At 33.0% G+C, this 25620-nt stretch overlaps 6 protein-coding genes and 1 pseudogene across 11 annotated transcripts in view; 4 read left to right on the forward strand and 3 right to left on the reverse strand.

Annotated features, from left to right (window-relative positions):
- Nucleotides 1-470, forward strand: part of LOC104711240 (ABC transporter A family member 7) — a 6014-nt gene extending 5544 nt beyond the window's left edge. The window contains exon 17 of one of the 2 annotated variants that reach the window (XM_010427926.2): nt 51-470. In XM_010427926.2, coding sequence (XP_010426228.1) covers nt 51-339 — 289 coding nt within the window. In that variant the 3' untranslated portion in view covers nt 340-470. The remainder of the gene's footprint in view (nt 1-50) is intronic. The other variant, XM_010427925.2, reaches the window with a different exon arrangement.
- LOC104711243 (ABC transporter A family member 8) lies at nt 866-5317 on the forward strand. Its single transcript, XM_010427928.1, has 18 exons — nt 866-979; nt 1059-1371; nt 1456-1520; nt 1605-1749; nt 1849-1968; nt 2044-2168; nt 2280-2438; nt 2518-2680; nt 2784-2909; nt 3001-3084; nt 3166-3509; nt 3596-3796; nt 3878-3987; nt 4084-4168; nt 4262-4390; nt 4484-4589; nt 4689-4777; nt 4900-5317. Exons 1-18 carry the CDS (start codon nt 908-910, stop codon nt 5176-5178), a joined length of 2715 nt encoding a protein of 904 aa, XP_010426230.1. The 5' UTR covers nt 866-907; the 3' UTR covers nt 5179-5317.
- Nucleotides 10651-11653, reverse strand: LOC104715373 (putative CCR4-associated factor 1 homolog 8). The gene is made up of 2 exons (XM_010432786.1): nt 11497-11653; nt 10651-11390 (listed from the first exon to the last, which is right to left on the reverse strand). The coding sequence occupies exons 1-2, from the start codon at nt 11651-11653 to the stop codon at nt 10651-10653; spliced, it is 897 nt and encodes a 298-aa protein (XP_010431088.1).
- LOC104715374 lies at nt 16719-17405 on the forward strand (annotated as a pseudogene).
- Nucleotides 19329-20921, reverse strand: LOC104711244 (AT-hook motif nuclear-localized protein 8). Of its 2 annotated transcripts, XM_010427929.2 has the most exons (5): nt 20637-20921; nt 20276-20407; nt 20003-20182; nt 19778-19854; nt 19329-19661 (listed from the first exon to the last, which is right to left on the reverse strand). In XM_010427929.2, the coding sequence occupies exons 2-5, from the start codon at nt 20387-20389 to the stop codon at nt 19643-19645; spliced, it is 390 nt and encodes a 129-aa protein (XP_010426231.1). In that variant the 5' UTR covers nt 20390-20407; nt 20637-20921; the 3' UTR covers nt 19329-19642. The 2 variants fall into 2 exon arrangements, with proteins under 2 accessions (XP_010426231.1, XP_010426232.1); XM_010427930.2 differs by lacking the exon at nt 19778-19854.
- LOC104711245 (aldose 1-epimerase) lies at nt 21654-23457 on the forward strand. Its single transcript, XM_010427931.2, has 5 exons — nt 21654-21946; nt 22046-22095; nt 22342-22465; nt 22576-22674; nt 22749-23457. Exons 1-5 carry the CDS (start codon nt 21754-21756, stop codon nt 23363-23365), a joined length of 1083 nt encoding a protein of 360 aa, XP_010426233.1. The 5' UTR covers nt 21654-21753; the 3' UTR covers nt 23366-23457.
- The window catches only part of LOC104711246 (vacuolar protein sorting-associated protein 29), a 6174-nt gene continuing 4161 nt past the window's right edge, over nt 23608-25620 (reverse strand). For 2 of the 4 annotated variants that reach the window (XM_010427935.2, XM_010427933.2), the window contains exons 2-4: nt 25326-25472; nt 24776-24913; nt 23608-24028 (exon numbers count right to left, since the gene is read on the reverse strand). In XM_010427935.2, coding sequence (XP_010426237.1) covers nt 23726-24028; nt 24776-24913; nt 25326-25457 — 573 coding nt within the window. In that variant the 5' untranslated portion in view covers nt 25458-25472 and the 3' untranslated portion in view covers nt 23608-23725. Of the gene's footprint in view, nt 24029-24775; nt 24914-25325; nt 25488-25620 lie in introns of all 4 variants that reach the window. The other 2 variants (XM_010427934.2, XM_010427932.2) reach the window with 1 other exon arrangement.

Here is a 25620-nt window from a genome sequence, read left to right on the forward strand (position 1 = left end):
GTGGACGGAGGCTTGCAATGCATTGGCAACCCTAAAGAACTGAAGGGAAGGTACGGTGGATCTTATGTGTTTACAATGACAACATCTTCAGAACACGAGCAAAAAGTGGAGAAGCTGATTCAAGAAGTCTCCCCAAACGCCAAGAAGATATATCACATCGCAGGGACTCAGAAGTTTGAGCTCCCAAAGGGGGAGGTTCGGATCTCAGAGGTGTTCCAGGCGGTGGAGAAGGCCAAGAGAAACTTCACGGTTTTCGCTTGGGGACTCGCAGATACAACTCTTGAAGATGTCTTCATCAAGGTTGCTAGAACCGGTCAAGCCTTTAATGTGTTCTCTTGATCTTATTAGATCCATACTTGTGTTGTCCATAATATTTGTTTTTGTCAAATTGCTACCACAGATATCATGTATATTACTGGAAAATATTATACAAGCTCGTGAATTTTCAATGAGATTATACTTGAAATGAATACTACAGCTACCTTAAGCAGGCGATACAACACAACAACCTTTAAGGCTTAAGCATTGGTTTTACTCTGTTTTAAAGGTTTATAAAAATTGGGATTAATCTGAAGAAAAACCTAAATTCTGGCAATAAACAACTTATATCTTTGTATTATTAATTATTATATTCATGTTTATATTGGTCTGGTAAAGAGTACATTTGTTGGGTGAAAAATGCAAGAAATAATATTACTTGACCTACACGAAATGACTAAAAAGAAAATACAGTGCCATTGTCCAATACCTATATGCCACTTCAGTAACGTGTATCGTTAAAATGTTATCTCAATTCTTGATATTTTTGCTATTAAGCTACTTGATTAGTATGCACTTCTTCTTTTTGTACATCTAAGAAAACATTTTGAGATTCCTGAGTCCATCGAATCTTCTCATATTCACTGTAATGGCGAATTCGAGTCCTGCAAGTTTCTTGACTCAAGCCGAGGCTTTACTTCGGAAGAATTTAGTTTTCCAGGTTTCAGTATACCTAAACTACTAAAACGGCTAAAACAGGGTAAAACGTTACAATGAAGTTTCGTTTATTTTTGATGCAGAGACGGAACATATGGAGCAATATACGTCTCATCACGATCCCTTTCTTCCTCTGTATACTTCTGCTTGTTGTTCAAATGCTCTTCGACACACAATTTAACGACGTTCATGGCCAATGTGGCTGCAAAGAGAAAGCTTGTGACTTAAGGTATTCCACTTCAGAGCAAGCAGCGTTTTGCGCCATTCCTAATCCACCACAATGGACTCTGTTACTTCAAATCCCAGCTCCTCAATACCGAGCCACGACCCCACAACCGAGCCATTCTTTCCCTGCAACTTTTCTCTTCACCGGAAAGAATCAGTCCCTTGGAAAAAGTATAAACCCTAATTGGAGATGAAATGTTCATATTTTTTTTTTTTTTTTTTTTTATGTTACCATGACATTGTTTGTTTTGACAGTTCTAATGGGAAATATGTATAGCAATTCATCTGAATTTGATGGAAATTTAGCCAATTATGTCTTGGTAAGTGCATAAAACAATGTATTATCTTGATTATATATATTTTTTTGTTTTCTCATTCTCTGACTTTATAATATATATATACAGGGCTCAGCATCTTTCCCTGCATACACCAATCATATGGACTCTGCTTTCATCTCAGATCTTCCCATTTACAACATCCAACATGAATGCTCACCAAACTCTTCCTTCTCAATATTAACCCACCAATCACCTCTTGCTATCCCTAAAGGTATAAAAAACAAAACAACATCCCATTTACAATATCAAAATCTTAATTCTATTCAACAAAGCTCTTATAAAAACAGAGGATTTTGTTTCTTATGTCTAGAGGTAAAATGTGTCCAAGGCTTAAATATGTGGGTGGATAGTTTATCCGATGTGAACAGCGAGCTTTTTAAGGGCTACCGAAAAGGAAATCCAAACAAGAAGATCAATGAGTTTGCAGGAGGTCTTTCATCATCATCTCATCTACTTTCTTTGAAATAGTTGTTGTATGTAATCTTAAGAACTTTCCATTTTATAGCTTTTGATTTTCAGAACACAAATGGGAACAATCTCAATGTTTGTGTTTGGTACAACTCCACCTACAAGAACGATACAGTGGTTCGACCTATGGCTCTGATTCGAGTCCCTCGCTTAGTTAACATGGTGCATATATTTTGTGCTTAACCCTTTACTCAAACATGGATGTTATCATTTAATTACAACACAATCTTAAGCTCATATTTGTGTTTTGTTTTTTTTTCTGTAACTTTTCAGGCATCTAATGCATATCTTGAGTTCCTAAAAGGTTCTGAGACAAAGATACTATTTGAGTATGTCAAGGAAATGCCTAAACCAGAGACTAAACTGAGCCTAGATATCGCCTCTCTAATCGGCCCGCTCTTCTTCACATGGGTCATTCTGTTATTATTCCCTGTAAGTCTTTACATTATCATAACGAAAACATTTTAAATCATTCTTCATCTCGGCTTTGATCGGTTGAATCATATTATAGGTGATCTTAACAACACTGGTCTATGAGAAACAACAGAGGTTAAGAATCATGATGAAAATGCATGGACTTGGTGATGTTCCTTACTGGATAGTTTCATACACTTATTTTCTTCTGATATCGATTCTATACATGTTGTGCTTCGCAATATTCGGTTCAGCTATTGGTAATAATAACTCAAGCTCTATCCAATTAATTTGCTAATTTATATTATCTCTGAATCTTTTTATGTTCTTTCTCAGTTCTTGATGCTTTTACTTTTTCTACAGGGTTAAACTTCTTTAGGCTTAACGACTATAGTATCCAACTTGTCTTCTTCATGATATACATAAATCTTCAAATATCACTCGCCTTTTTAGCCTCTGCAATGTTTTCAGATGTTAAGACTGCTACAGGTACTTTATTATCGCGGTTTTGATTCAACATTCGTCAAATTAATCAAGTTCGTTCAGAACTTACTATTACATTTTTCATTTGAAATTTCAGTTATAGCATACATATACGTCTTTGGAACCGGGCTCCTAGGAATCTTTCTTTTCCAGTTCTTCTTGGAAGATCCTCTCTTCCCAAGTAAGTTCTCAAACTCGAATCAGACCTTATCGCTAGATTTATTATCATTCATGTGTTTTTTTTTTTTTTTTGTTTCTCTAGGAGGATGGATAATTGCAATGGAGTTATACCCTGGATTTACTTTATACCGCGGGCTATATGAGTTGTCACAGTCTGCATTTGCGGGAGATTACCGCGGAATTGATGGAATGAAATGGAGAGATTTTGAGAATAATGGAATGAAACAAGTTACTTGTATCATGCTCATTGAGTGGCTGTTACTTGTTGTTTCCGCATATTACATTGATCAAATCACTTACTCTAGGAAACATCCATTCTTCTTCTTCCTACAACAAAACTCTTCAAAGAAGAAACAACATCACTTCTCTGACAACCAAACTTCAAAAGTTGTCCTTGAAATGGAAAAACCAGATGTGTGTCGAGAGGTAAAGAGAGATGAGAAGATCAAGTTCAGCTTACAACATTGACAAGGCTGAGTAAGATTTTTTATGCATCTTTTTTTTGGTGTCAGAGGGAGAAAGTAGAGCAGCATCTACTTGAATCAACTGGAAACTGTGCGGTTTTATGCAATAATCTTAAGAAGGTGTACTCAGGTAAGGATGGGAATCCTCAGAAAGTTGCGGTAAGAGGATTATCTCTGGCTTTACATCAAGGAGAATGCTTTGGCATGCTTGGTCCTAATGGAGCAGGCAAAACTTCTTTCATCAACATGGTTCGTTTGAATTCAAATTAAATCTTCTGATCTTTTGACTAGTGAACTCCACCTCTTTGGCATACTAATGTTTCTGTGTAGATGACAGGAATCATCAAACCATCGTCTGGCACAGCATTTGTCCAAGGTCTTAACATACTAACCGATATGGACCGGATATATACAACAATTGGAGTCTGTCCACAACATGAGTAATCTCTAAATATATATATATATAATCTCTGTTACTTTTCTTTACTTTGAGGCTGTCCTGTTTCTTAGTCCAATTTCCATTGAATATTCTGCAGTCTCCTGTGGGAGAAATTGACTGCAAGGGAACATCTACTGTTTTATGGAAGACTCAAGAATCTCAAAGGGGTTGTCTTGACACAAGTAACTTTATGTTTTGACGAGATTGGTTTGTGAATGACTTCATGTATAAAAGCAAAAACTGAATACTGATAGAGTTTTCTCGGGTTTCATTAGGCTGTCGAAGAGTCGCTTCGCAGTGTCAACCTTTTCCATGGAGGGATTGGTGAGAAACAAGTTGGGAAATACAGTGGAGGGATGAAGAGACGGCTCAGCGTTGCCATTTCTCTCATAGGAAACCCCAAAGTAAATTGAAACCTCTTTTGGTATCTAAGATCGTCTATAATAAGATTATTTTAAATCTCGTTTTCTGTATTATGTCTTTTGTGGTTTGTCAAGGTTGTTTACATGGATGAGCCAAGCACCGGGCTTGATCCAGCCTCGAGGAAGAGTTTATGGCATGTAGTAAAACGGGCTAAACAAAAAGGGGCGATAATACTCACGAGTAGAGTGTTCTAAGCTTCATATCTCCCTTTGGTTTGCCACTTATATAATGTCATCATACAAACAAAAAGAAGACTTCAGGTTTGGTTTTATGTTTCAGCACATTCAATGGAAGAAGCTGAAGTTTTATGTGATCGTCTTGGAATTTTCGTTGATGGTAGTTTGCAATGCATAGGCAATCCAAAGGAGGTACAAACTAAAACACATCTTATATATATACTTAAAATCGTTATAAACAGAGAGTAACTGAATTCACGACCAATTTCATAACCTGAACTTGAGCCCGTCTTTAACTGTAACCTTAATGACAGTTGAAGGGTCGATATGGAGGATCCTATATACTGACGGTGACAACTTCAGAGGAACACGAGCAAGCAGTGGACAAATTAGTTGATACTATTTCTGAGAATGCAAAGAAGATATATCGAACGGCGGGGACTCAGAAGTTTGAGCTTCAAAAGCAAGAGGTGAAGATCGCAGAGGTCTTTCAAGCATTGGAGAAGGCAAAGATGATGTTTCCGGTGGTTGCTTGGGGACTCGCAGACACAACTCTTGAAGATGTCTTTGTGAAGGTTGCTCAAACTTCTTAACTAATTAACAACGTTTTCAATGTCTTCTATATCTTGACGACTTGACCAATCTCAATCTTCTTTTCATCTTATGTTAAACAATTAGTACTCCAATTGATAACTTAACAAAATTACATTATATACTTACAGTGTTTTAATTTTCTAATTTTTCTTATATTATTTGATTTCCAATTAATTTTGTTATTACAAATACTAGGTATGGAGCCCCCGCGATATCGCGGGGAAGTCATTTTAGTAAAATATTTATTACAAAAAGTCTTTAATTAAATTTATTAATTAATTTATTGGGATTCTAAACTATTTAATAAAAATTTCAAAAATACAATTTGTTGAAACATTTTTTATATTTTATTTGAAAATTATTATTTAAAAACTAATTTTACCTTCACATGTGATTAAATAAAAATAATTATCAATTCTACACACATCAAATTAAACAAAGTTGTATGATTAAATGCCATGAGATTACTTTTTATTCAAAAAAATATTCTTAAAAAAATAATCTTACCTTCACATGTGATTAAATAAAAATAATTATCAATTCTACACACATCAAATTAAACAAAGTTTTAAGATTAAATGCCATGAGATTACATTATAGTCGTGTTATTTCGTTCATATTTATTCGTTGTAACCTTTCGTTTCCATCTTTTCGATGTCACATTTTATCCGTGTCTTTTCGTCGTAACTTTTCATAAATTTTTTTAAATGAATAAATGCAAGCTACAGTCGTGTCGTCTCTTTGCAACATTACAATCATCTTTTTGTATATTTTATGAACCGCTACAACTTGTGCACTTGTTGTCAAATATGATATGTAAATGATTATATTTTAAATTTTCTTTTTTTCTTAAATGCTAAAATTATGAATACATTGTATAAGACACTATAAATTTCCTAAATAACCGTTTAATAAATTAAAAATATTATTTGAGGACCATTCTTAATGACATAAATTTTATTTTTTAAAATTCATTTCAATTAATTATTTTATTATTTTTTAGCATAACTCAAACATATTTTTATTTCTATTTCCAAAATCAATTTTTACTTCACAAAAGTGAGTATAAATATTACTATTCAAACAATCAGTAAGAAAATTACCAATCCTCTAAAATTTGAATATAACTTAATAGAAAATTATCACATATTTTATTTATTTGAATCAAAACTCAGTTATAATATTCATAAATAAAAATTAATATATCTATTTTCATAAAGGCAGTATTGTAAATGAATATATAATACGAACAACTATCGTTTTATAGATGAAACATATATTTATATAAAACAACTTATAGTCATTAAACATTTTGGCAATTATAATAGATTATATATATATGGTCAATCCATTGAGTGTACTTACTACTTATTTTTCTCCGCATAAGATGTTGGTTACTTATCCTGAGTCATACATAAATAAATAATGTAATAAATCTTAAAAGGAAACAATAATAGTTAGAAATTATAACAATAATATTTAGGTGTATAATGTAGCATCAACAATGTGCGCGTCTAAGAAAAATGGTCGGCCAAGGACGGCCGGGTTCATTGCTCTCACGCACTCCTCTTAGAATCCAAAATCTTTTTAAACTTTTAAAATATTTTGATATTCAGTATCTTTTGTTGTTAAGATTTTAATTTGAGCGTATTATGACTAGAACTAAATATGCAAATTTCCTTAACATATATGAAGTTGTAGATAAGTCTTTGTCGTCAAGATAGTTTATTGGACAATCATCTTAACCACCAATATTTATGTTGATCACCGGTTTTCCATCTTCTAATAAACTGAATATTTCCAACAGTAGAAAAATAGAAATATTTTATTTTTGTTTTCACCTTGATATTTCATAATCATATATTTTTTAAAAAAATAGAAATCTAGAAATAGATATTGTTTCTAAAATACAATTAGTTTTCTAATCAAAAAGCATGAGAATAAAAAAATATATACGAACCAATATGCTCTCATTTTCTGAAGAACCAACTTGAACCACATTTATAAACAGCAAAAAGCAAACCTTTTGGTTTGGATTCATACCAATAGAATGCTAACCCTCAAAGAAGTATATGGTTAAAGAAATCATCTTAAGATTACTTAAACGGAAACAAAAAAATTATAGAAATATATTTTAGTATTGTAGACACAACCATAGATATCAAATTTACCAAACAAATTGCAACAGTTCATGAAATAAATCAAAAAATTTAATGGTTCATCAAATAAACAAAATTTGTCGTGGTGTAATTAAAAGGTTGCAACAATTCATTTAAATATATTTTAGTTATTTAAAACTAATAAATAATAATTTATATATGAAAAGTTCATCCAAGTGATATGATCTTAAATATTAAATATACTAATGTTGTAATGGTTCAATTAAACGGCTAAATATATTTTAATAAATTAAAAATAATTATTTATGAAGATGTATATTTAGAGACTGAATATAATTAAATATTACAATGATTCACAAAATATATCAAACTGCAACTGTTTGTAAAGATTGAATATATATAGATTTCTAAAGATGCGAACATTTGAATAGACACAACTGTTTGTAAGAGACACAACTCTTCATTTAACAGACACAACTTTTGAGAAAGACGCAACCGTTGTTATTTTCTTTCAAAAAAAAAAATTATTTTACGAAAAGGTATGACGAAAAATCGCAACAGTTGTTGGTATTTATTCAGATTGTTATTATTATATAGATTTTGTTCTACATGTACATGTCAATTCTTGTCGACTTTGTTATTACAAATATTTTGTTCTACACTTACTCCTAAAACTTTACAAAAAGAAAAGTAATTTTGTCAAAGTTTGCATGTTTGTTAAAGTTCATCTCTTATATATATATATATATATATATATATATATATATATATATTTTTGTTATGGTATCAAATTGCATGAAAAAGAAGACTTTTTAGAATGTCACTTTTCCCACAACAATATTTTTTAAAAATGCTCTCTTTCTAATTAAAAATGTCAAAGTATTGAAATACACTCAAATAAGTGTGTAACCTTCTAAATGTATATACAAGATATCTTTATACTAGTATAAATTTTTTACAAATACCATATGAATATTTTATACAAACCTTATAAATATCTTGTAAAATATTATAATACCTTATAAATACTTAGAACAAGTCTCCAAGTATCAGCTCATCAAGAAAATACTTTCTAAACCTTATAAAAAAATTATAAACTTTTGAATATTATTTTAGAAAGACAGATAAAGAAAAGACATTTTTAAAAGTTCTCATGAAAAAAATTGTGAAGAATTTTAGTTAGACATGATAACCACTTTTCTTTACGTATAATTGGTTCTACGAGAATAGATTAGGATTTTTAATGTTAGGTTCAAGGTGATGCTGCAAGGTCTCAAAGTTTTTGGCTGGTATCACTAAAGAAGTTTCTGCATACAAGGTGTTCGACAAAACGACTTCACAGGAAGAAAGAAAGAAGAGGAGATGTTTGAAAGCTCGGAGGTTCTCAAATTCAAACAGTGGAGAGAGTTGGCTGCAGATTGTGGGATAAAGGCTGTGTAGAGAAGTTTTTACAAGGGGACAGTTTTTGGGAAGCTTATACAAATATGCGTGACAAGTTGCAGGAAAAACTCAAACATGGAATGGTTCTTTATGGGACATCATGTGTCTATCTCTGCAGATGGTACTTCTCACTTGTGGACATGAGTGTATATTTTTCCGTGAGAAAGCAAATGCAGAGTGCTCCGCATGTTGATAAAGGTACATGGCTTTCTGACGCTAGACTGGTTGCTCCGATGCTACTCCTCTATACACTGGGAAGATGTTGCCAATTGTGACTGTTTCAAAATCAGTTGGCGACAAGCAGACACAGTTTCTCTGTGGTACTTTACTGTACCGGCTTTGGCATAAATGGAGAACTAAACCCATACGAACATCCTGAGGAGTGAAGCAAGGCAGTTTCATATTTACAAGTGAAGTTTTTATCTTGGGGAGAGAAATCAATTGTAGCTACTGTCACAAGGAAACCAGAGAAGTGTTCTAAGTCTTAGAAATTCAAATATAAACAGAGAACCGTGGGAGCTGTTCGACCAAGCCTCACATCATGTGTCAATCCCTACAGATGGTAAGAATGTCTACTTTTCAGTGTGGCACTGTTGGAAGAACAAGGATGCAAATAGCCAATCATTGGTAGGCTATAGATGAAGCTACTATGATTCTTTACATAAAACTGGATGGTTTAAAAGTTGCGATGAGATTTTTGAAGTTCCTGAGACTATTCTTGAAGTTGTGTACGTGTTGAACAATACCAAATCAATTCTTCTGATGCAGAAGGAAAAGAGTTTAGACTCTTGGAAATTTACATTCGATCTGCAAACAGTTGAACACATTCTGCAACCGAAGGCTGTTGAATCAAGCTTTGACATTGAGTATCTAGTATGTCCACAGAACAAAGCCTTTTCTACATGGCACAGATGGAAAAGCAAGTTCCACAACCATTTAACTTCTTGGAGTGGTTGCAAGGCTGGGTTTTGCCTCAGGAGCTTACAAGTTGGCGTTGCGAAGTTTGTAAGTTTGTATTAAGTTTGACTCAGGAGCTGATGAGATTGACTGCAAGGTTGAATCAAAAGGGTTTCAGGTTGTGAAGCAAAGAAGGTTCAGTTTCTGCAATATTTGATTCAAGTGATTATGAGTAAATCCTAGAAGCTAGCAAGGGAATCATGTTTTGCAGAGAAACAACTGGTACATCAATCACTGTAACATGCGTATGGTCTGAACAGAGTTACAGAGAGGCCATGGTTTTAGGCAAACATTTTTTTATTTCTTAATCCTTACTCCTAATAAACTTTTAAAGAACATAAAATATATCTATGTATATAGGAGACTATGATGGTAATTGTAAGCTTCTTTTGTCAGTTTCTGTGATTCGTCTGCCAAATCAGATAAAATGGGTTGATTGGTTTGTCTAATCTTGATCTAAGTAGGGCAGCTAATACTCAATTTAAGTGGTGGAGTAAGCACATAATCTCAATACCACATTTGTATTCTTGATTTTTGGGAGAAACCATACCCTGAGTGAGTGATCTGGTTGCAGAGAAACTTCTTTGTCTTGTTATATGCTTCACTACCATCTTACACAAAACATGTCTTGAGATAATTATAAAAATTTTAGCTCTCAAAGAGACTTGATTACTAGGGAAAACAGACACTGGTTTTGAGAAACTTGTCAAGAAAGAAAGACAAAAGTGTGGAACTAAACAATAAAGAAAAACTCATCTCTTTCATCAAAATCTGGTACAAAAATATACATTGGAACAATGAAAAAAAAAAACTCAACTTTTCATCAAAATTAAATCGAATACAAATATATACATTGAGACAATACTAACATGAAGAGATGTGTTGTTGACTAACACTAAACACATCAAAGTTAAAGGTAAGGAGGACTAATTCAGCAGTGTTTTCCTTGAGATTTTAATACATACATAAGCTAGGCCCATAGCCAAAATCACCAAAAGGAGGAAACCCAGGAACAAACATCGGATTGAGTAGCGGAAACAGTGGTGGAGGAGGCGGTGGTGGTGGTGGTGGAGGTGGACCGTAGCATCTAGTCATCATGGCAAGGTGTTGTTGTCTGTGCTTTAGACGATCAGAGATGATTCTATAGCCGAGTCCATAAACAAAGCCTTCAGCCTCTTGCACATCGTGGAAAATGTTAGTCATCTTAACGAAAACCCTAGCGGTTAATTCGCTATCTGAACCGGCGTGGTGAGCAGTACCAACACGGTCAAGTCCCAACGCATCTGCGAGATGTTCTAAACCTAAACGGCAACCAAGCCCTTCGTATCCACCCGCGATAGCTTTCAGATCAAAAACAGAGCCGCCGAGGGTTCTAGCTACGGCTTTCGCAAACATCGCAGCAGTCACGGGTAAAGACTCTCCACCGGTAAGACACTTCAACAAATATCCAATGTCATACAACCCATGAAACGTCACCCAAGTGATGTTCCTCGTCGTCTTCAGAATCCATGAGAGATCATTGAAAAAACCGTCGATTTCAATTCCTTGGGCCCTAATCTTCTTCAGATCTAGACCGTTGCGTTTTAGGAACTCGATGGATTTCTCGTTTCTCGCGTCTTCAGCATCTCCGAAATCAGAGAAGTTGATCTCCCAAGTTCCACCGACTCTTCCGTTGCTGTCGAACAGAGTTAGACCTAACTGGATCAGTTTCGTCCTGTCTACGNTCAGCATCTCCGAAATCACAGAAGTTGATCTCCCAAGTTCCACCGACTCTTCCGTTGCTGTCGAACAGAGTTAGACCTAACTGGATCAGTTTTGTCTTGTTTACGCTGAAGCTCATGTCGGTGTATCGTTGATCGTCCAAAGCGTGTTGTGGTGTATCCCTCAAACTACCAGGAAACTCTGTATCAAACGCTATACAACGGTAGTTTCTTAGACAATCTCTGATCGAACTCATCTCTTCGTCACGATTCCAACTCCAAATCTCACGGCAATTTTTTTTCATCGAACTCATCTTGTTTTTTTTTTTTTTGGTATAGTAGGAGAAGCGTGAGAAAAAACAAAAATAAGAGAAATACAATATTTATAGTAAGGAAAATTTCCTTTTTCCAGTATTGTTTATTCTATTCTTCCCCTTTATATGACCGTTTGAATTTTATTTTATTTCTCTTTTACAAACACGGATAGGGAGGTCGAAACTTTTTTTTTTTTTTTGATTAGTTATAATTACAGAATTTCTTTTCCATTATAGAATTTTGGACATCTTTATTTATTTTTGTTTTGGTTATTAAAAGATATAAAAGTGAATTAAACCATTTTCTCAATATATGTCATCACTTTGAGTGTCACAAGACATAAAACTCAACATAATAAAAACAATGCCACAAACTCAGATTACCATTTTTGTTGTTGTCTAAAATCAAAACAGAATTAATTAAACCTATTTTTAAACATATTTCATCACTAGCTATCTTAGTGTAATAAGACTTACCATGTTTTTTTTGGGTCAACAAAGACTCAACATGTTAACAGATGCCAAAGTCCACAATTAAACCTTTTAAAAAAATAATTTTAATATTAATTAAGATGAATGGTTGCAATGACATCTCCTTTTAGATAAACTAGATTTTAACCCGCGGTACACCGCGGGATTATGTATTTTTGTATATTTTATATAACTTACTAAAAAAATATTATGTTGGATTAAATATATGTTTTAAACTTTTTTACAATAATATTGAGATATTTGTAATTTTATTTTCTTTATCTATTTAAAATTATTATTTTCATTTAAAATTTAATTTATCAAAATTCTTTTATTTTGGAATTTAATCAATCAAAATTAGTTGTTGTGAAAGTAAACATCAGTTAATATGTATAATACTTTGTAGTTAGCATAAAATGATTTAAATTTTATTCACCAGTTTGAAATTAGTTAGTTTTGTCTATGAGTATGATGGCGCGGTTAGTGTTGGTTTTTAACTCCTTTCATATAAAATTAAGTTTTAAAATATTTTGTTTATGTTTTTAGACCAACCCGCAAAAATATATAAGTGTACTAATATTAACCTAATTCCCATCACATACTTATGATTATTTTTAGTCTAGGTTTGGACCCGTGGATAAAAAAATAGTTATTAAAAAAATAGTTAGTTTTGTATCTGAGTATGATGTAGCGGGTTAGTGTTGGTTTTTAACTCCTTTCATATAAAATTAAGTTTTAAAATATTTTGTTTGTGTTTTTAAACCAACCCGCAAAAATATATAAGTGTACTAATATTAACATAATTCCCATCACATTCTTATGATTATTTTTAGTTTATGTTTGGATCTGTGAATAAATAAAAATTTCCATAAATTATTGTTGCTTTTTTAGTATTGTGCATATGTTAAATTGCTAAAATCTGTATTTACACAGATTTAGTTTTATTATCACAAATTTAGTAATATTATCACAAATTTAGTAATATTATTGATATTACTCATATGATTAAATTTGATGTATTCACTATTTAAATTGTGCAACATGATATATATATATATATATTTGTATTTGACATCATAACTCTATAAATGACACATCTTTTTTAGTCAAAAAACATATATCATTTTGTGGAGGTTAAACCAAAATATATATATATATATATAGTATAATAAAATCATGCATTATTAGTTTATTTTTATATTTTTTTCTACCCATTTTGATATCAATTGATCTATCCATTTTAACATAGAAAACATTAGACAAATTATGTATAATAGAAAACATGTATAATGTCAAACCAATTATGGAAAATCGAAATTAAATAAGGTAAGATACTATAGTTTTTTTTCATTAAAACATTTTACAACTTGTAACTAAAAAGGAAAATAGAAATTGATGTTGTTCAGATATTTAGGGAAATATATATTTCCATACTCGATTTTCCTAATTTGATTTTTTTTTTAAATTTGTGTATTAAATGTTTAAATTACAGTGGCATTGTCTGTAAATAAGTTTGAACTCCAAGCCTTCTTCTGAAAAAGGCTGTGAAAATAATAATATTGATATCTTGTAAAACTAATACTGAATAGGCAGTGTCGATGTAATTTCAGTACCGTAGAATTTAGTTATGTAGATATGTTTATTTTATCTATAAAATTTAGGTTGTCATTTATCCTACAATCATTTTTTTTTACAGATTTGATATTTGTATGTTAGTAATTAATTAAGATTTATAAATATTTAATAATAAATAAGATATATATATTTGAAAAAAATTCACATATTATTTTATATGAAAACTAGATGAGGACCCGTCCAATGTGCGGGTTTAAAGTTTTATAAGTTAAATTAAATTTAACAAAAATATATAAAAATTTGTGGTATATTATTTATAAATTTTATTTTTGTTATAATACACTGATTTATACCCATTAACAAATCTTTTATTTATTTTACTGTTAAAAGTATATTTTTTTACACCTATACTCTATGTTACAAATGTATTATTTATCACCACCTAGAAAATGTCTATATGAACACATTAAGCCAACTATTTTACTTTCAATTCTACGTAGTTTTCTAATTACTAAAATTATTGGCCCAAAAAATATTTTGAATAAAAAAATATTACTTAATATACAAATCAATGATGTATCATCACAATAATATATGACCACCATGGAGAAAACCTCGGCTCCACCATCATCCCTTATGGAGAGAACCTTGCGTCCAACCTCCTCCATCATGGAAAGAACCTTGGCTCCGCCTTCCTCCTTTGGGGAGATAAACTTGAGTCTAACCTCCTCCACCTTCCTCTCTTGTAGAGATAACCTTGTGTCCAACCTTCTCCACCATAGAGAGAACCTCGGCTCTGCCCTCCTCCTGCGTGGTTAGAACATGTTCACGTCTTTTTGCTCTCTCAAAATGGCTTGCTCCGACAACCAATGAAAGTAAAAACCTTTTTCTAACGTCAAAAAATATTTTGATAGTAACTAATGTTAAATTTCCCAATGTATCTGTGATAGTAACTATGCAGAAGTGAAAGTCAAATAGTTGGCTTAATGTGTTAATATATAACATAATATACTAATCAATCTTGTATCATAACAATAATGTATGACCACCATGGAGAAAACTCCGGCTCCGCCCTCATCTCTTATGGAGAGAACCTTGCGTCCAACCTCCTCCACCATGGAGAGAACCTTGACTCCACCTTCTCCCTTGGAAAGATAACCTTGTGTCCAACCTCCTCCACCTTTCTTCTTTAGGGAGATAACCTTGTGTCCAACATTCTCCACCATAGAGAGAACCTCGGCTCTGCCCTCCTCCTTTGTTGAAAGAAAATGTTCAGGTCGTTTTGCTATCTCAAAATGGCTTGCTTCGACAACCAATGAAAGTAAAAACTTTTTTCTAACATCACAAAATCTTTTGATAGTAACTAATGTTAAATTTCTCAATGTATTCGTGGAAGTGTCTTTGACACACCATGATGCAGCCTCTGTCTCTGTAACGCCTCAACCGCCACCTTGCTTAGGGAGCCCATGTCCACTCTCAGTCCATTGGCCCACCTTCCTAAGTGGGCCCTACATATATTCCTGGCCTGTGGACCCACTCATATTTGATGGCCGGTTTGTTACGTCTGGGAGGCTTTAAAAACTTGTTTATCGATCCTACAAATCAAGAAATGATATTTTCCTGTGTTTTGTCCTCACTCGCATAGTTCCGACAGTCACTTCCAGGAAGGTTACCCATCATGAAGTTCTCTCAAGACCCTTGACTGAAAAATAAGTGCATTTTGGTGACATATGTGGCCAAATCAATTCTTTTAAACCTTTCCGCAAACTAGAGTGTCACAGTCTTTGAGCTCCTATATATCTATCAACAACGATTTATATTTTCCAATCTATCTATCTATGTTTGTTGTAAGCTTGTGTTTGACTAGCCTATTTTAACCATCCATTAGGTTGATGAGCTTCTACTCGTTATCTCCCTTTGGAATTGAATGAATAATGGTAACAATTATGTTTGCAAAAAAAAAAAGAATGGTTTATGACCAACCAATCAAGGTTGAGAAATTAGAAAAAAATTAATTTGGCATAATTAAAGAAACAATAGAAAAATTATAAGCACGGTAATATATGAATCCCAAATAATTCAAATATGAAAATATAAATCAAATAAAACAATCTAAAAATACTACAATAAATTTTAAAATACAGTATTAGGAAAAGAAGACGCATATATTAATCTTTTTTTTGGGTCAACATATATCTTACCTATTTCCAACTGAAAAAGAAGAAAGTAGAAGAAAATTTTGGTTAAAAAAATAAGAAAAATTTACTTTTCCATTTAAAAAATTTCCCAATCAAACAAAGTTGAAACCAGTGTTTTTGAATAAACTATTTAAATATGAGTATTTACAAAATTTAAAATTAATAATTAACTGTATATTTTACTTAATCCCTTTTTCTATATTTTTTAGAATTAATAACTTAAAATTAAAAATAAGTAAATAATATTATAATTTTAAATTTTATGTAATATATATATATATATAATCTCCTTATAATTATTTAAAAAACTTTGTACCTTTTTTATAAATACTGTAATATTTGATAATTATCTTTTTACATTATTAATATTTTTAAAAATAAAATATTTATTTTTGTTGTAATCAAATTCCTCCTATTAAATATTAACTTTTACACATGTCAAAATTTGAGATTGATAATTTGACACATGTCAAAATCTGAGATTAATAACTTGACACATGTCAAAATCTTGTTAATGGCTAATTTTCAAAACCCAACTTTATATAATAAGATTATATCTTTTATCTATTAGGATTGATATATAATTTAAATATGATTTTTTATGATGTGATATAAATTTAAAATGTATTGCAAGATGAAATAAGTGATAGTTAAATCTTTAATTTTTTAAAAAATACCAAATAAAGTCTAAAATCAATATGCATAGATTACTTAAAATTTAATTAGTTTCAATAAAATGCAACTTCATGATGAATAACGAATATATGCATCGTGTAGCTGGAAAATATAGTGGAGGCATGAAAAGGCGGCTAAGTGTAGCCATTTCACTTATTGGGAGCCCAAAAGTACACCACTGATCTACTGAAAAACTTATGTATAATCCTTTAATTAACTCATGTGATCTTGAGAGATTTAACAAATTCAGTTTTTACATTTGATTTAATTTTTAAAAAGGTGGTTTATATGGATGAGCCAAGCACTGGACTTGATCCAGCTTCAAGAAGAAGCCTATGGACAGCCATCAAATCCGCAAAAGAAAAAACACTGCAATAATCCTCACTACACATTCAATGGAAGAAGCAGAGTTTCTTTGTGACCGAGTGGGGATTTTTGTTGACGGGAGGTTACAATGCATAGGGAATCCAAAAGAGCTAAAGGGAAGGTATGGCGGATCTTATGTGTTAACAATGACAACATCATCAGAACATGAGAAAGATGTGGAGATGTTGGTTCAAGATGTTTCTCCAAACGCTAAAAAGATATATCACATCACAGGGACACAAAAATTTGAGATCCCAAAAGAGGAAGTTCGGATCTCAAAAGTGCTTCAAGCGGTGGAGAAAGCAAAGGGAAATTTCAGAGTGTTTGCTTGGGGACTTGCAGACACAACTCTTGAAGATGTTTTCATTAAAGTTGCTAGAACTTCTCAGGCATTTAATGTCTTCTCTTGAATCCTCCGAAGATTAGCATTTTTACATGTTCAATGTCAATATTTGATTGTTCACATGTTTGATAAAATTGGCCATGCATAGGTTTGATCATTTAATATATGTACATTGTCGGCAAATGACACTAGGCTGCATGATTATAATTTTTACATGTTCAACGTCAAAATTTGATTGTTCATGTTTTATAATACTGGTCATGCATAGGTTTGGTCATTTATATATGTACATTGTTGGCAAATGACAATAGGATGCGGATGATTTATGGAAACCAATTTTTTTCATGCATTGGAGAGGGTAAAGATGATGTTTCCGGTGGTGGCTTGGGAACTTGCAGACGAGACAACTTTTGAAGATGTCTTTGTAAAGGTTGCCCAAACTTCTTAACTAACAACGTTTTCAATGTCTTCTCTAGATCAAAGTCACAAATTATATTTCATATAACTGTCTCTAGCCACTTATATGCTCTTAATACGAAGGAAGCTTGCATAATTTGCATATACACAACCGGACTAAGAAAATTTGTCAACTAGTTTTATTATGATTATGATTAAGAGAAAACAACTCTTTTTTAATCAAATTATTAAATTCATCTTGTCGTTTTTTGGTATTATTGACGTGACACTTCTAAGATTCTCAATTAATTTATATTACTCACCTGCGTTTTTGCTGTCTAAATGATTTTGTTATTAAAAATTACAGTAATACGACAAAATTTCATCACTTCAAAGATATGGCATATAAAAATAGTATATACGTATATATATATATATATAGTGACTAATCCATAAATCAAAAATGCATTATATATGCATTACAAATTTTAAACAAATTTGTGACTGATGCAATCATTTTATTTTAATATATGTGAATGTGGAATAGTTTAACAAATTTATCATCACTAGTTCGATTAGGCAACTTTTGAGTTGATTTATTATCACTTTCTAAGATTTTCAACTCAAAAGTTGTCTGATAATAAATTTGTTAAACTATATTCCACACTCACAATAGTTCTAACAACAATATTTTATACCAAACTATTATTACTAAATTTGTTATTTCTAACAACAATAGTTCTTTTTCGAAAAAAAAAAAACAAGAATAGTTATATCTTACGCATTAGCATCATTTATTTTCGTAAATAGTTAATACGTTCTATTCTAAAAAGGGGAACTCATGATCATGATAGTCTTCATTTTAGACGTAATTTATTCCACGAATAATAAACGAGTCTCTTCATCTTATCCCTTTGTTATCGCTTTATTAACTCTCATTTGTCCCTATTCCTATGCTTGGTCTATTCTTCCTTTATCGATCAAAATAAAATTTACTCTGTCAAATCTTCTTTTTTTTTTCTTTCTGAAAAATAAGGAGACAAACGTTGAGGAAATCTATACGATTGCAGGAGCTAAGTTCAAAAACGTTTGGTATAAAATATACAAAACAAAACCTTCACCAACGATTTAGGGGCATAAGCATAAGCTGCATAACTCTCTTATGAGTTATGTCTAAATGGTAATTTATAATTAACTAAGGGCATCTTTATAGGTAAAACAGTTTTTAGTGTTCTTAGGTTTAATATATTAGGAAAATAATCTAAGATGAGTAGTTAAGAACTTTTATTAAAAAGATAGTTATAGGGAAAACACATAAGATCTTAAGATTTAATAATATAATATTCTTAAACATAAAACAATTATAAAATCTAATAAATTTGGTATGTAATATTAGAGTTAAACTTATTACAATTATTTAATATTCTTCATCATATTCTTAAACTTATAAACTTATAAATTATTAAAATTATAAAAAAACATTTAAATTTCAAACTTATAAAACTTTTACTAAAATTCATAATACAATACCAAATTTTTATGAAACAACAAAACATTGTAAATAAAACTAAAAAAAAAACAAACAAACATACAATTTGTGATGTGCTTGTCTATTTACTGATTCCCTGATAGAGATGATACGAAGACGAGGCCACAAGAAAAAGTTCAAGAGAAAGTAAACTGTCCAAGATGCAACTCAACTAATACAAAGTTCTGTTATTACAACAACTACAGTCTCACGCAACCAAGATACTTCTACAAAGGTTGTCGAAGGTATTGGACCGAAGGTGGCTCTCTCCGTAACGTACCTGTCGGAGGTAGCTCAAGAAAAAACAAGAGATCCTCAACACATTTGGCTTCACCTTCCAATCCCAAATGATGGATTCGAACTCAGTCCTTTACTCATCTTTAGGGTTTCCAACAATGCCTGATTACAAACAGAGTAATAATAACTTTTCATTCTCCATTGATCATCATCAAGGGATTGGACATAACAGATCAATCTGTAATTGAAATACGAAGACAAAGATTCTAATGGCTCACATCAACTCAAATAGAGGCTTGTTAACGCTACTTTGTTTAGGTTTCTTTGCTTCCGCAACAAAGCTTCCCACTACAACCTATATATCAACATTACGAAGCAAATGAACATAAACCTATTAAACAGATTGTGATTATATTTGCGCTTAACCTATTAAACCATCTTCTTCCTAACTCGAATACAATGAAAAAGGCTAGGCTTCCGCAACAAGAGTTCACGTTTTGTACCTGGACTTGTGTTGCAGCTACAAGTGAACCAACAACACTGCCACCTACAATCCGGCCATCCAAGCTACCACTGCCATCAGGTCCAGCCAAAGAGACACTCAAGCTACCACTTCTGTTCATGGAACCATTTACCTCATAATTCAAGAACGAGCCTGAGAGAGTAACGATCTCAAATCGTCCCTGCAAAAAGAACATAATATACAAATCTCAACAACAAAGACTAAAGCTTAACACTAAAGACAGCCAAAAATTATAAAGAACATAATTTTAAACCTCATAAGAAACAGTTCCACCAGAATGAGAAGCTTGACGAAGCGTCACTCTACAAACTGCACCACTTGCAGAGAGAATACATATTGTTCTTGGCCCTTGATCCGAAAAAGCCATCACCTTTGCCGCTATGTCCTGAAAAAAAAATACTAAGTAAATTTCATACCAATTTAACAAAAGAACAACATCCAAAACTAATTCTGCCATCTAAATTCACTGAAACAAGACATATTACAATCTTGAAGCATGATACAGTCACATTTTGAGATTACTAATCTTGAAGCATGAAACAAAAACACATTTTGAGATTACTGAAACAGAATAACAACACTTTACCTCTTCTGAGATGAGATTTTGAGATTACCTTTGCCTTTGTTAACCGGAGATGAGATTTGCGAGCCACCCGAGACAGAGGAGACGAGAAGACGGCGAAATTGACGGAGACAGAGTAGACAGAGAGAACGCCGATGAGACAGAGGAATCACTGGGCTTCGACGAGGAGACACCGGAGATGAGATCGCCGTTTCGCCTTTCGTAGTTGGGAGAGAAGAACGGAGATGAGATCGCCGTCTAGGGTTTCGTAGTTGGGAGAGAAGAAAAATAAAAACTATGTCGACAAAAATTTTTGAGGAGACGAGAATTTTTGGCCACCGACCCAAATTTTTGCCCAATAAAAATTCTCCACGTCGCACAAGAACATCCTCAAAACTGTTCTGAAATAAGAACTGTTTTACCTGTGCTAAGCCCACTATTCATTATTTTGAAATATAAAAAGCCCAAGCACATAGGAGGTGTTCCAGCGTTAAAAATGGCCTAAGTGGTTAAAAATTTCAACGAATGGTTTGGAAATTAAAACTTACTCTGGTCGCCAAAAACTACAAATTCATTTAGGATAATACTTTTCAAACCAGAGAATTAGTACAAATCAAAATTCTAGAAATTTACTACCATTTATGCAAGTGATCCGTGGGAGGCATTTATGAATACCGAACTTTGTTCGTGGTCACAACGAGCACGCACACATACCAAAACTCAATAAAAAAACGCAAAAACGAAAGAAAAATTCAAAAAGAGAGAAAATTCTTATATACTAAAATAGAATAAATTTATTCGTGATAAAATAAATAAATAAATAAATAAATAGAAGTATTCAAACTATACAGTGAGACGAGCACGCACACATACATCTTAAAATTATGGAACAATTGTTTTTTAAATGTCCAATTATAAAATAATTCAAGACTATTTTTTTTTGTCAACTAAAATATCTTCTAAACAAATCTAAATTACAAAGAAGATTTAAAATAAAATAAAAAATAAAAGTTTTGGGATAATAGTCTCATCTCTCTCATCCACACTAATATAAATAGGATACACACACATTACAAGAAGAAAAATCCAAAATTATCTCTCTTTCTTTTTCCATTTTTCTCTCTCTCTCTCTCATCACTCAATAGTAGATCTTGATTGATCTGAAAAAAATGGTGAAGAAGCCATGGTCGTCATTACACGTTACGGGTGTATATGTTTTGATGGTGTTGTTATGTTGTTGTGTTGATTACAGTCTCTGTGAAAAGAAGATCAAAACCTATAAGCTCACCAGAGGAAACTTTAGTGTTACCTTCACTAACTATGGTGCTGTCATGACCTCTCTTCTCCTCCCTGACAGACATGGTCTCTCTCTCTCTCTCTCTTTCTTCCTTTCTCCCTCTCTGTCTCTTCTGATTTCTTTTTCTCTGTTTTAAATCTGATATTTCTTATGATGATTCACAGGAAAGCAAGATGATGTTGTTCTTGGATTTGATAGTCTTGATAGTTACAAGGTAATTTAATTACTTTTTCCTGATCTTTTAGTTGTTATCACATTTTTGGTCAAAACTTTGGGTTTTAGATAGAACTAGATGTTCGGCTAAAAAAGCATTGTCACGTTATTCGATATCCTTCACTTATATAATTAATCCAAAACCAATGACTCACAACCCACGTTGCTATATTAGGCGTTACTGTTAGAAATAACAAATTTAGTAATACTAATAATTTTCTCGGTTTTGGATATTATTTTATTGTAGAATGATACAACTTATTTTGGAGCCATAGTGGGAAGAGTGGCTAATAGAATAGGAGGTGCTCAGTTCAAGTTAAATGGTCAATTGTACAAAACCAGTCCCAACGACGGCTATAACACTCTCCATGGTATATTATTACTTTTTATCTCAATTTGATCTCACTCACTACTCCTTTGTTGGAAATTTCATTTATCTTTAAAAATGTTATCACCAATCAATCCTTTTTACAAAAATCAGGTGGTACAAAGGGATTTAGTGATGTGATTTGGTCAGTCCAAAGTTACGTTCCCACAAGCCACATTACTTTCAAATACAACAGCTTCGACGGTGAAGAAGGTAAAAAACCAAAAACTACCATCATTGTCATCCTTAAATTGAAATGTAATTTAATTTATGGTTATTTATTAAAGGTTTCCCCGGAAACGTGACGGTGAAAGTGACGTACATGATCGGAAAAAACATACTCGGAGTTAAAATGGAAGCAAAACCACTAAACAAACCAACACCAATCAACTTAGCCCTCCACACATACTGGAACCTCCACGGCCACAACTCCGGCGACATCCTCTCCCACAAAATCCAACTCCTCGCCGATAAAATCACTCCCGTCGACGACACACTCATCCCAACCGGCGAAATCACATCCATAAACGGAACACCTTACGATTTCCTCGAGCCACGCGAGATCGGGAGCCGGATCCACGAGCTACCCGGCGGCTACGACATCAACTACATCATCGACGGACCGATCGGGAAACATCTGAGGAAAACGGCGGTTGTGACGGAGGATATCACAGGGAGGAAGATGGAGCTGTGGACGAACCAGCCTGGTGTTCAGTTTTACACGAGTAACATGTTGAAACGCGTCGTCGGAAAAGGTAAAGCGGTTTATGGGAAATACGGAGGTTTGTGTTTGGAGACTCAAGGCTTCCCAGATTCCGTCAATCACAAGAATTTTCCGACGCAGATTGTGAGCCCCGGCGAGACTTATTTGCATGTTATGCTTTTCAGATTCACTGCTCATTAATCGGGTCGGGTCAGATCGATCCGGGTTCGGGTTTTTAGGGCTTTAATTTTCACGATTAATAATAAATTTGGGGATCGATTTTATTATGCTTTTTTAATCTCTTGTAGATGAAATAATTCGACAACTTCGTGGATTCGACAACTTCGTGGTAATAACAAAAAAAAAATATTCGACTTTTGCAGCAAATTATTTCAATATTATTTCTTTTTTTTTTCGTAATTTTTCATAATATTTGTACTCAGTGATTCAATTTCCAAATTGTTAAATTAAAAGATTATTTTTCACAAGAAAGTACCAAATTTTTTAGGAGTGAGTTCAGATAAAAACATAAAAAAGGTTTCAGGCTGTTTTAAAATTGGACTAGGGAGCAGAGTTGGAGGTGGGAGGTTTCTTGAACTCGATCTTGTCGACTTTAACCTCTCCATCGATTAGCTCATAGACGTAAACCACAGCTCGGAAACCATCGATGTCCATAAGGACAAAGCTTGGGTTAACGTCTTGGTTTATGCTGCTGTAAGCTCCGGTTGCAGATCCCGGGTTGATCACCACTCCTCCTTCGTGTTTGTAGGCTGTGAACTGGTGGGTATGGCCTGTTACAAGTATGTCAACGCCGAGTTGTCTCTGAAGCATGGCCAGTGAGTCTAGATCACCCCATGGGATCACCTGTACATACAACAAAATAGAGAGAAGCTCTTTTTCATACCACTGCAAATAAGTTCTTAAAAGTTTAACTAACCACTGCTTCCTAAGGAACATGGAAGAACCAGAAAACCAAATTTTATGATGACAAGACGTTGGTACATAGAAAAACAAACTTAAACGAGGCATCTCTTTCTTAGTTTAGTAACTTTAGTCTAAAACATTGACATGAAAAATCAAGGGTGCTTAAACTGACTTTCCCGTTTACTATTCTTTAAAACACGCATTCTTTATTATGAATAGGTAAGTATAGATTGGAGGCATCTAGACAAAAGCAATATATCATTGTTTACCATATGACAATGTAAAGACTAGAGAGAAAAACTATTTGATGTGACAGTCGGAGCCTGATTACATTATCATGCATACAGCAATAAGCGCGCAAAAACTGAAACTCACTAGGTAAGGGACACAAACCAACAAAGCAATGAGGTAAAGGCAAGCAAAATTTAGTTTTTAAATCGAAATTTTGATAAACAGATGGGGTATCATACAACTAGGGAGTATTCATATGCTACAAAATATGCTAGTGTCTAACTCGTAAAGCTCACTCACAATCAAATTGTGCAAGAGAAGAAAACTTCAATTTTATAATCTGCAAATTCTGATAAACAGACGGTGTAGTACTAGGGATTTTTTCATATGCTGCAAAATGCTAGTGTCTAACTCGTAAAGCTCGTAATGAAATGCGCAAGAGAAGAAAAAGTGAACCTGGTGGCCATGGCACAGTCCCAGCTTGAATTGCCCGATAGTCAAGGTTTTGTTCTCAGGGTATCGTGCATCTTCGTCAAACTCCCCTCGAACTATATGCAAATCAGGACAGATAGTCTTCAAGTAGTCATGGATTTCCTAAAACAGTCACAAATTGTTAAGCTTACCACAAACACATGAACCAGAAAAGACGATATATCATAAGAACAAATCAGGTCTGCAGCTTCTCTAAGATGGGTTATCAACTAAACACAACACCTCACAAACTTCTTTAACACATCTTCCAACTAAAGAAACATCATCGAATTCTCAAAAACAACTAATCGATTCTGAGTTAAATCACTTCACAATTCCATTGCTCAAGCAAATCTAAAACTAACACTGATCCAACCAAAGTCTCACACTACCAAGTAAGAATCAAGTTCGAAACAACGCACAAACAAGATAAACTTGTAGGATTCAGAACGAAAATAGACTCTAATTCAAAATTTATATGATCAAAATAAAGCATGATAGAGATGTAAAGATTGAAAATTTGAGAAAACCCTACTTTGATGCAGAGATTTCCAGTGCAGATGATGTGTTGAATCTTCCCGGGGACAAGCATTGATTTGAACTTAGGAGGTAGATCAGCTGCTCTATGGGGTACATGGAGATCCCCCAATGCCAATACCAACACCATTTCAAACTACTTCCACTAGAAATTATAAACCTTCAAAGAGGTAAGTAACCAATCAAAGCTCAAATTCAAAAATTATCACTTGTGACACTAAAGCATAAAGAATCTGGGTAGAGAAGCAGATCATATACCAAAAGTCAATGAGATCAAACGATTAAAAAAAAAA

This window comes from Camelina sativa, chromosome 9, assembly GCF_000633955.1.
Source record: "Camelina sativa cultivar DH55 chromosome 9, Cs, whole genome shotgun sequence".
NCBI classification, from domain to species: Eukaryota; Viridiplantae; Streptophyta; class Magnoliopsida; order Brassicales; family Brassicaceae; genus Camelina; species Camelina sativa.

What these genes read in the sequence shown, in the direction of transcription:
- LOC104711243 (XM_010427928.1), top strand. Translation starts at nt 908, where the DNA reads ATGGCGAATTCGAGTCCTGCAAGTTTCTTGACTCAAGCCGAGGCTTTA. An exon ending in GATCAATGAGTTTGCAGGAG is followed by an intron (nt 1,969 to 2,043) that starts GTCTTTCATCAT and finishes TCCATTTTATAG; the next exon opens with CTTTTGATTTTCAGAACACA. An exon ending in GGAGTCTGTCCACAACATGA is followed by an intron (nt 3,988 to 4,083) that starts GTAATCTCTAAA and finishes AATATTCTGCAG; the next exon opens with TCTCCTGTGGGAGAAATTGA.
- LOC104715373 (XM_010432786.1), bottom strand. Translation starts at nt 11,653, where the DNA reads ATGAGTTCGATCAGAGATTGTCTAAGAAACTACCGTTGTATAGCGTTT. An exon ending in GACAAAACTGATCCAGTTAG is followed by an intron (nt 11,391 to 11,496) that starts GTCTAACTCTGT and finishes TGATCCAGTTAG; the next exon opens with GTCTAACTCTGTTCGACAGC.
- LOC104711244 (XM_010427929.2), bottom strand. Translation starts at nt 20,389, where the DNA reads ATGGCTTTTTCGGATCAAGGGCCAAGAACAATATGTATTCTCTCTGCA. An exon ending in GTGGAACTGTTTCTTATGAG is followed by an intron (nt 20,183 to 20,275) that starts GTTTAAAATTAT and finishes TTCTTTTTGCAG; the next exon opens with GGACGATTTGAGATCGTTAC. An exon ending in TAGCTGCAACACAAGTCCAG is followed by an intron (nt 19,855 to 20,002) that starts GTACAAAACGTG and finishes GTTGATATATAG; the next exon opens with GTTGTAGTGGGAAGCTTTGT.
- LOC104711245 (XM_010427931.2), top strand. Translation starts at nt 21,754, where the DNA reads ATGGTGAAGAAGCCATGGTCGTCATTACACGTTACGGGTGTATATGTT. An exon ending in TCTCCTCCCTGACAGACATG is followed by an intron (nt 21,947 to 22,045) that starts GTCTCTCTCTCT and finishes GATGATTCACAG; the next exon opens with GAAAGCAAGATGATGTTGTT. An exon ending in CGGCTATAACACTCTCCATG is followed by an intron (nt 22,466 to 22,575) that starts GTATATTATTAC and finishes TACAAAAATCAG; the next exon opens with GTGGTACAAAGGGATTTAGT.